Here is a 9,736-nt window from a genome sequence, read left to right as displayed (position 1 = left end):
AATAATTAATTTCCATCTTTTCCAAAGAATTGTCCCTAATAATCAATTGCCTTCTTTTCCAAAATATTGTACCTAAAAATGAATTGCTACCTTTTCCAAAGTATTGTCCCTAATTGATATAATGAAACTAAAATAAATTCGTTGTTTAATTTGATGAAGCTTAGTCAAACAATATGGAATTCATGCAAGGATTTTATTTTATCAAAAAAAACTGTATTAATGAAACGATGAAAATTGCTTTCTAAATAATCTTACCTGAATTACTCCTTTGTAAATAATTTTTCACGTCTTTCAAAATATTATTCAGTAGAACAGAAAGCAACGTGAGGTGTTGTTTGGGACCAAAAACATTTTTTCTTTGATTACATTTTTTAAACGGCCTAAGTCGATGCATTAAAGCCAGTATGAAGTTTTTGTCTACGGGGAGCGGTAGAATAGAATACACTAGCTGAACTTTAATTCTATGAAGAACGCTTGAGAAACGAGTCCTAAAAAAGTCTACTACTTTCGCAAAGTTCGTTCTCATCCACCGTAAATTACAGCACGATATATTTCGTTTATTCTTGGTTTAATATTGACTCGGGTTTAATTATTATTTTTGCAATATTCACTTGAGTTTCGTGATGTAATATCGACCCTGGAGAGGAAAACAGAGTAGTTTAATTCAGCCGTTAGTTGTACAATACAGATAGCTTAAAGCTTAGTTCCTATTTGACGTAAGTACCCCCCTGCGGTAAAAATATTTCTGCGTAAAGTGATCTAAAATGCTTTTGGTCGGACAGAATTGGTGTTCTAATTATTAACTCGTCACAGGCCCAAGTTGTTCTGTCTTCGAGTCCAATTGGAACTTTTCACAGGCCCAAGTTCTTCTGTCTTCGAGTCCAATTGGAACTCGTCACAGGCCCAAGTTGTTCTGCCTTCGAGCCCAATTGGAACTCGTCACAGGCCCAAGTTCTTCTGTCTTCGAGTCCAATTGGAACTCGTCACAGGCCCAAGTTGTTCTGCCTTCGAGCCCAATTGGAACTCGTCACAGGCCCAAGTTGTTCTGCCTTCGAGTCCAATTGGAACTCGTCACAGGCCCAAGTTGTTCTGCCTTCGAGTCCAATTGGAACTCTTCACAGGCCCAAGTTCTTCTGTCTTCGAGTCCAATTGGAACTCGTCACAGGCCCAAGTTGTTCTGCCTTCGAGCCCAATTGGAACTCGTCACAGGCCCAAGTTGTTCTGCCTTCGAGCCCAATTGGAACTAGTCACAGGCCCAAGTTGTTCTGCCTTCGAGCCCAATTGGAACTCGTCACAGGCCCAAGTTGTTCTGTCTTCGAGTCCAATTGGAACTCGTCACAGGCCCAAGTTGTTCTGTCTTCGAGTCCAATTGGAACTCGTCACAGGCCCAAGTTGTTCTGTCTTCGAGTCCAATCGGAACTCGTCACAGGCCCAAGTTGTTCTGACTTCGAGTCCAGTCGGAACTCGTCACAGGCCCAAGTTCTTCTGTCTTCGAGTCCAGTCGGAACTCGTCACAGGCCCAAGTTCTTCTGTCTTCGAGTCCAGTCGGAACTCGTCACAGGCCAAAGTTCTTCTGTCTTCGAGTCCAGTCGGAACTCGTCACAGGCCCAAGTTCTTCTGCCTTCCAGAGTCCAATCGGAACTCGTCACAGGCCCAAGTTCTTCTGCCTTCGAGAGTCCAATCGGAACTCGTCACAGGCCCAAGTTCTTTTGCCTTCGAGAGTCCAACTGGAACTCGTCCCACTTTACTACCGGTGCACCACCGGTTTCGGTTGCAATTTGGTCTTATTTGGCTTGCGTTAAACCCAATTTTATGACGCAGCTCCAATGTTATTTTCGGTCAAGTGCGAACGTAGCTTAATGCATTTTGCGTGCCGGTTCGATAAGTCCGTATTTCTCTGTTGATATTAATCAACCTTATAAACAATGTAGGGTTCGAAATTAATATATTCTTTTAGAACCGTGGGAAAGGAATAATGTACAAACGAAATGAAGGTATTAAGGCATTTTGTCGTGGAAATTATATATTTCACGTAATACCAAGGTGCTAAGAACCGATACCAAAAAAATTGATAAATAATATAGTTATAAATGCAATTATTGACTAAGCGTTTGTCCTGACATCTCAGGGGAAATATGCATTGTGAACTGGGCTGGTTTGCCCTGAAATATTTTTTTCAGTGAGTGTTATTATTTTTAGTATAGCCTGGGAGGCGCGAGCCTAACTCCCGTGGGAGTAAGGGGGTCACTAAAGGGGGATATTTTCTTGTCACGTGGTTTACTATTTTGAGCCCGCGCTCTTTAAAGCAAATGTATTCAAAGTTAACCTACAAAAAGAGAAACGAACACCGAGGGGCGAGAAATATTTCTCGAAAGCCCATGTTTTGTTTTGTTCTTATTAACAGCCATTTTCTACTCGAAAAAAAATGTATTTATTTCCAAAGTTTAATGTTGATTGTATCTATTTAAAGCAACGATGTGTTTAAAGCAATAGATGTGTTTGAACATTCAGAGCTTTTACTGCATTGATAAGATAAGGGATTGATTTTGCTCTTGAAAATAGATATTGGTTTTTCAGAATATATTTGAGTTCTCTGCTTTGGTATTTTATGCTATATTATTTCAATGTCATTTATGAATTCTTCTCTATAATTGATACATTAAAGTGTGGAGGTTAACTCTACGATAATGTCTTCTTAAGGCGCGCTTCTTTTTCGCAGTTACCGATGCCTTGAAGGCAATTGTTAATGATAATGCATTCTCAAATATCAGAGCCAATAAACCAAACGCGATTCCCACGAAGTACAGGTTAAGAGGGCTTTCAATTTCCTTCACGGATATCGGTGAAAAAACGTCCTTTGGCTTTATCCATTTGAAGGCTTCGAGAGCGTATCGAGATGGGCATAAAATTCCGAATTCAACCTGGTTTTCGACGTACAATTCCACCCTTAAACGAAAAAGCAAGAAATTGTTGTGATTACAAGCGCGCGCTGGTAACGGCCAGTCAGAACATTTGATTAGGCGCTGCACCTAGCTGGGGGCCTTATCTGCGCCCCCTCCCTCCAATTGTCGTCCATCATATTCCCTAATGTACCTGCGGAACCGCCGTCTCAAGGCACACGGGTTCGGTCAGCGGGCCTGACAACGCCCCTTGAGCAGGTGACTGAAGCGGGACACCGTAAGCGGCGAGCCCAGCCAGGAGGTGGTTGGCAACAGGGACGGACTAAGGCAGCAGAAGGCTCGAGTGGACGGAGGATTTCCCTCCGAGCACAGCAGTGCCATAAGGTCCTGACGTGTATCCGCGGCCCCCAGAGGGTTGCCGAGGGCTGGGTATGAGCCATAGCAACACCTGGACGGGGGCGAGGCGGCTGTGTAGGTGTTAGCAAGGAAGCTCAGTCAACTAGGGAAGTTCTAAGTAGGTTTTAATATACTAGAAGGACAATTACATGGTTTTCTTAAATCGATCAAATTTGTTCATAAATACTTACATTTGGTTAACGTTTTCCATGTACTTTGATCGTGAGAAGTTGGAGGAGACTGCGAAAGCCGCTAGGGTGGTCTTTATTGGCGGAGAGTAATAATAGCGGTTGGCGAAGCGAGTTTTCTGTTCCAATTCCTGATTTTCTAAGAAGAGATATTGCAACAACAAGTCCGATATGAACGTGAATTTCCGGTCATCATTCACTTTGCTATCGATTTTAGCGATATTCGCAAACTCCGCCCCGATGTATGCTTGCGCCACATCAAGGATAGAACTCTCGGGAATCCCATATTGGAATTTGCCGTATCGTTTCATGTCCGAAGTTGCCTAAAAATAATCCAAAAATGCTTACTTAGAGCTTATCAGTAACAGAAAGTAGTATGCACTGAGGAGGATTATAAAATCCTTCCGGATTGTGTTCCCAGTATCGGGACTACGTAGATTTCTTCCACTTTGAATCTTTTAATATTAATATCTAATTGAAAGTAAGAGGAAGGGCTTAAAACTTCGTTAATTCAGTTCGTTCCTCATTCCACGCGTTTCATTGGTTATCTCGTAATTTTATATTGGAAACAAATGTTCTAAAAAATTAAGTGTAATTGTAACTAGGTACTAAAGACAAAAATCATGTTCTTTCCCCCTTTTGTGACTTTCCTCCCTTTTTGTAACTTTACTACCCTTTTTGTGACTTTACTCCCCTTTTTGTGACTTTACACCCCTTTTTGTGACTTTACTCCCCTTTTTGTGACTTTCCTCCCCTTTTTGTGACTTTCCTCCCCTTTTTGTGACTTTCCTCCCCTTTTTGTGACTTTACTCCCCCTTTTTGTGACTTTACTCCCCCTTTTTGTGACTTTACTCCCCCTTTTCGTGACTTTCCTCCCCCTTTTCGTGACTTTACTCCCCCTTTGGTGACTTTACTCCCCCTTTTTGTGACTTTCCTCCCCTTTTTGTGACTTTCCTCCCCTTTTTGTGACTTTCCTCCCCCTTTTGTGACTTTCCCACAGGTCTGTTCGATCAGACGACTTCATGAGATTTGTTTACATTCAGGGCGTTAACTTCGGCAAAAATAATTCCGCTTTAGAGGCATAAGGTGTTGTTAAATTATTTTGGGTTTATGGTGATCATAAATTTAGTTTAGCTCGAGCTAATTAAAAGTGTCCCTGACTCTTTCACGCAAGAATTCCAATTCATCGGATCCACCCCAAAAATAGACGTTGTGAAAATCTTGTTTGACGAGTTGGTCGATGGTGTCCACCGTATCGTAGGACTTCTCGGTGAAATTCGATTTCAATTTGCATGAAATTTCGATGCAAATGAACGATGTCATGATTAACCAGGACATAGCCGCCACGCGCCACGTGATCGCTTTCTCGACCTTTCTAAGCGCTGTGATCGTGTAAATACAATTATGAAAGACATCTGGTCATTTTTAAAGAAAGAGTTCGTCTTACGTTCGTAGAAAAACAACAGAAAATTGTTCCATAACATTTCAATGAGAGTAAGAGCGAATGGTTTTTCTTTCTGTTTCCTGGGCGTGGCCAAAGCTAAGAGAATTGACACCGCCAGTAGACTCATGATCCAAAGTAGAGCAAACTGTCATTCATACCAGAAAGAGAAAATAGAAGAATTATGACACTCTTTTATTTAGTTATGTAACATGATTCTTCCCAGTCTTAAGGTGCATTTTCATGCTCGCTAGTAGCGGGCAAAACACACTAAAAATCCGCTGTCGCTACACGCTTGAGTAGTTTTCATGCTCGCGAAAGCAGAAATATTCCGCTGAAAGTTTAAAGCTTGAGCGGATTTTCTCTCTCCGCGCCGATCAAATCGAAACAGATATTTCCCGCTTTAGCTTTTCAAATCCGCTAAAGCTCAACACCACGTGACTTATTTCAGCCATTCAGAGCGAATCTAAAATATAGTTTTTGGCCTCCCCGCACAGACATGGCGCCATCTGGTAACAAATGAGCAAGCATGAAAATAAAAAACGCGTATAGCGGAAGCGGAAATCCAAATAATCTAGCTGTCAAAAATGCCCGCGAAATTTGAAAGCTTACGCCGGATTTGCCCGCTACTAGCGAGCATGAAAATGCACCTTTATGCCCTTTTTGTTTGCTCTCCCTCTCATCAAACTTCAGATGGGTAACTATCGCACCGTGCTAGGGTGAACTCTATAACTGTTTGATACTAAATCCTCAGCAATCCACCCCCAAAACTTGATTGTCTTGACGTGGGACAAAAGTCCACAAGCCCGTGCGCCTTGGCAAATAGTTAAGCAGCGCTAATGATGAGGGAACTATTTATCGCGTATGTGATTCGGTTTAGTAACCTTGTTCCAAATGTTATTTCTGATGTTGGGAAGAATCATGTTACAATTCCAGTCCCCGCTTTGTGATCGATACACTTTCTCGAAGAGATGTTTATTCAATCATGTACAGACAATCAAGTATTTTTACTTGGCTTTCCATGGTGAGAAAGGACAGGGATGGTTTCAAAATCGTTTCCGGGATGGAAGAGACGATGATGGTGGAAGTTGAGGTATAAACGCTCGTCATTTTATATTTCTTGTTTGGATCACTGAAGCGCTCTATTTGGACGGGAAAAGCCATCACATCCACTGACTGCGGGAAAAAAACACAAATAAGAGAAAAAATATATATCAGAAAATACGTTAATAGACCATTCCATAAATTACTAGCAGAGAAAGCAACGCGCGGGGGTGTTAGACAGTCCTCTTTGGTCATTTCCCTCGCACCAAGAGGCAACTCGCAGTGCCTCTAGCGGTGTTTCTTGACGCCAGGGAAAAACCCAAGGAGGTGACCTCCCACTCACCTGTGATTATTAAAATGGTCTGTAATCTTTTGTAAATTAAATTTGTGAAATTATACATGGAAGTTAATTACTCCAGCAGCAACTTTAATTATTACCTCTGTTAAATCATCCTCCGTGTTTCGCCACGTCATAAGATCGTCTTGCGATACGAAAGCCAATTCGGCGCTTAAATGAAAGTTTAACAGCTCGATAAATTAGTTTTAACTCATTAGTAACCATTCCTAAAATATCTGATTTGTGTTGTTTATTTAGAAATAATTTTTTTTTATATTTCATTAAAGAGGTAATTATTTAGGGGTGAATAGTAAAAGCAAGTGATTTTTTATCGATTCTTCAAGTGAAACATCCAGGAAATGCCACTAAATGATTTCAAAATTAAATTAATTTGAGATTTGATAGACAATTTTAAAGTAGCACCTCCGACCAATCGCGTAACGCCCAGCCTTCTTGTTAATAAAATTACCGTTTCACGCTCGCTCTCTTCAGCGCAAGATATGCGTGTTAAGTAAATTTTGTTAACTAAAGGGCTGGGCGTTACGCGATTGGTCGGAGGTGCTAATTTCAAATTGTCTATGAAATCTCAAATTAATTTGAATTTTGTCTTAAAATAATTTTCGTTTTCACCCTTCAGATATTTTTAGCGTACTATTTTAAACATTATGCAAAATAAATGTCGAACACAACATTTGACTAGAATACGTTAAATGCTACAGAGTTTACCTTATGTTAAACCTTTTCTTGTAGGCAAACAACGACAAGGCGTAGAGTCGAACGGCAGATACCATTCCCTGAGTTTCCTTAATTAGTTAGTAAACACATTAATTTTTATAGTTAATTAAAATCAAAACCGATTCAATTCTTACTTCTATCACTCCATATTTTAAAGTCTTCATTGTAACTGCCGACAATGAAATACGCAAATGAAAATTACCGCGAGTAAATTATCCGTGCAGTTTGTGGATGATCACTTACCGCCTAAAATCAATTAATAATTAGCAAATTTTAAATTATTTTAATTAAGAAGTCCTGTATATTACGGGTTTTTTTTTTCTATTATTAAATCCGACCCATGTCCAATTGCATAACACCGCACCTCGGAAATGAAAGGTTACGTAGAAATCGTTATCTTAAATTATGGTGCAATGCGGTGAAACTACCGTGAAATTAGACTATAACGCTTATGGCTGAAATCGACCAATTTTGTTCGCTGTTGCAGTCATTCCTACAGTACGGGTTTAATGGGAAAAGTTTAAGTGCTACAACTTTCAGAAGTAATATTGCTTTTTTCGTAGATCACGCTGCAAGTTGGTTGTTACAGGTGGTTACTAGTTGCAAATGAAACTTTTGTTTATATGTGTCATGGATTACCAATTAGGCCCCAAAAACCCTTCCACTCCGCGAATGTGAGGGTCCTCTAAATCGAGGAGGAAATAGCTAGGTCACGTGGGGAAAGAAACTATATCTCTACGGAGAATCATGAGTGGTGCGTTTGAAATTTCGCCCATGCGCAGAGAGAATAAAAACTACTCAAAAGGTGGAGGGCTGGAAATCATGTTTTTTTACTACTGAATGGGTGTCTAAGCGAATGGACTTGTGGAAGTTAAGAGATGGGAATCCATCATACGTTAATATTTATACATATCCATGGTGAAAATATTCCAGAGTTCATGTTTAATAAAAGCGTATTAATTGCCATACTAATATTTATTATATTACTTTTGTGATTAAATTCTGCACGTTTTGCCACGAAGGGGTTTGAAGAAATAAAAATTATTTCAAGCGTGAAAATATTATCCAATTACTGGAAAACGAAGTAAGCGCCACCTTATTGCGACACACACATCGAATGTTAAAGGGACATTATGGACAAAAATGAAGTTTTTTCCTGATTAATTTTGTTGAAACATGCTGCCTTGAATTTTATTCTGACTTTTTGGAGAGCTTATATAATTATTGTATAAATCAATAATTCTAGTTTTGAACTATATTACGTTAGTACTTCTACATCTAATTTTAAAAATTTGTTTCGATTTTTTTATAATACCTTTGGTGAATATCCCCGGTTCCTAATCGACTTACTCTTTTCCAAAGTTGTACACGGACACCAGATAGACGCTTCAAAAAAGTATACATTTATTATTGAGTTAAAAGAAAGTGTGACGGGATATGTACCTCACGTTAAACCTTTAACGGAAAACCTCCACTAGACCAAGCGTAGAGTTTCTCGCAGATTTCGAAAGTCTTGGTTTCCTTTCACAAACCAAATGTTCAATTTTAGCAAATCCCAAAGGATCCAAGATCTTTCGTGTTGGACCTTGAATCTTGTCGAAATTATGGGAACGTGAAATCAAGTATAGATAGTTTTCACACATGGAGGATTCATACCATTTACGCCAGGAGGCTGGGCTATCTGGCGGACAAAAACCCGTCTGCTTTTGTCCTCCAGATAGCCCGACTTCCTGGTGTAAATGGTATGAATCCTCCATGTGTGAAAACTATCTATTAGACAGAATATTCTTACCTCAATTATTCCCACTCGTATGTTGCCCGACCGATTTGCAAAGTTCGATTAGCAAAAGTCGTAAAACAAAGTCGATATGTAACGTCCGTAAATTACGGAATATTAGAGCCTTATATAAGATAAAGCGAGTAATATTATAGAGGCTTTAAAAGAAACTATAACTCTCGAAGGAGAACTTTTAATTTAAAGGGCTTCACAAGCAGTCTAAACGTTGAAACCGATCAGCTTGGTCTTTCAGCAGGCGTTTGCCACATACCATAATGCACTTCTCTCATTTCGAGAGAAAACATAAGGAAAATTTTATTTTAAAAGTTGTTGTTCTATCTACGTCTTTCAGGAGGCATTTGGCTAAGCCTTGACACATACCACAAAATGCACTTTTCTCAATTCGAGAGAAAACATAAGGAAAATTTTATTTTAAAAGCTGTTGTTGTACCGTTTCCGAGCTTTCCATTAACTATGTTATTTTAAACCTGATTATTTACAGCTTTGTAGCTTAAGGAAAGACTCGTGACCTAAGTCGTTATTTTTTACTGAAATCGATTCAACTAAATGCCAAGGCGACCTTAATAATTAAGTTCAGATATTTTTCGGTACTAAAGACAATTATGACATACTTGCCATATTGCGATCGATAATCGCGAAAAGGGACATTCGTGAGAAAAGATTTTAAATATAAATGAAATAGACCCGACTATAGAAAGAGGCGGATCGCAATTTAACCACTTAGAGCTCTCGCACTTTTAAGGTCATTTCAAAGGGATACTCAATGTTTTACGAGAGTATTAGCAATTGGGATGTATAAAAGGGGCAACTGGTTCTGGAAAGAAGGGAGGTAAGGAAAACGAGGCTGATACCCCATGCAGTGGCGCGCAACTTCGACGTGCAAGCCGATGTCTCGTG

At 39.6% G+C, this 9,736-nt stretch overlaps 1 protein-coding gene across 1 annotated transcript; it reads right to left on the bottom strand.

Moving 5' to 3' along the window:
- Positions 1-2,645: 2,645 nt before the first annotated feature.
- On the bottom strand, positions 2,646-4,001 carry LOC149678222 (uncharacterized). The gene is made up of 2 exons (XM_089837010.1): positions 3,488-4,001; positions 2,646-2,946 (listed from the first exon to the last, which is right to left on the bottom strand). Exons 1-2 carry the CDS (start codon positions 3,793-3,795, stop codon positions 2,646-2,648), a joined length of 609 nt encoding a protein of 202 aa, XP_089693136.1. The 5' UTR covers positions 3,796-4,001.
- Positions 4,002-9,736: the final 5,735 nt, after the last annotated feature.

Source organism: Phalangium opilio, unplaced genomic scaffold (genome assembly GCF_054372755.1).
Source record: "Phalangium opilio isolate 3A_F unplaced genomic scaffold, DU_Popi_V2 ptg000042l_1, whole genome shotgun sequence".
NCBI classification, from domain to species: Eukaryota; Metazoa; Arthropoda; class Arachnida; order Opiliones; family Phalangiidae; genus Phalangium; species Phalangium opilio.
This window is presented reverse-complemented; position numbering and strand designations above follow the sequence as displayed.

Bases quoted from the DNA above. Each gene is read 5' to 3' on its own strand.
- LOC149678222 (XM_089837010.1), bottom strand. From the start codon at position 3,795: ATGAAACGATACGGCAAATTCCAATATGGGATTCCCGAGAGTTCTATC. The intron at 2,947-3,487 runs GTAAGTATTTAT...TTTTCGTTTAAG, and splicing joins ATGGAAAACGTTAACCAAAT to GGTGGAATTGTACGTCGAAA.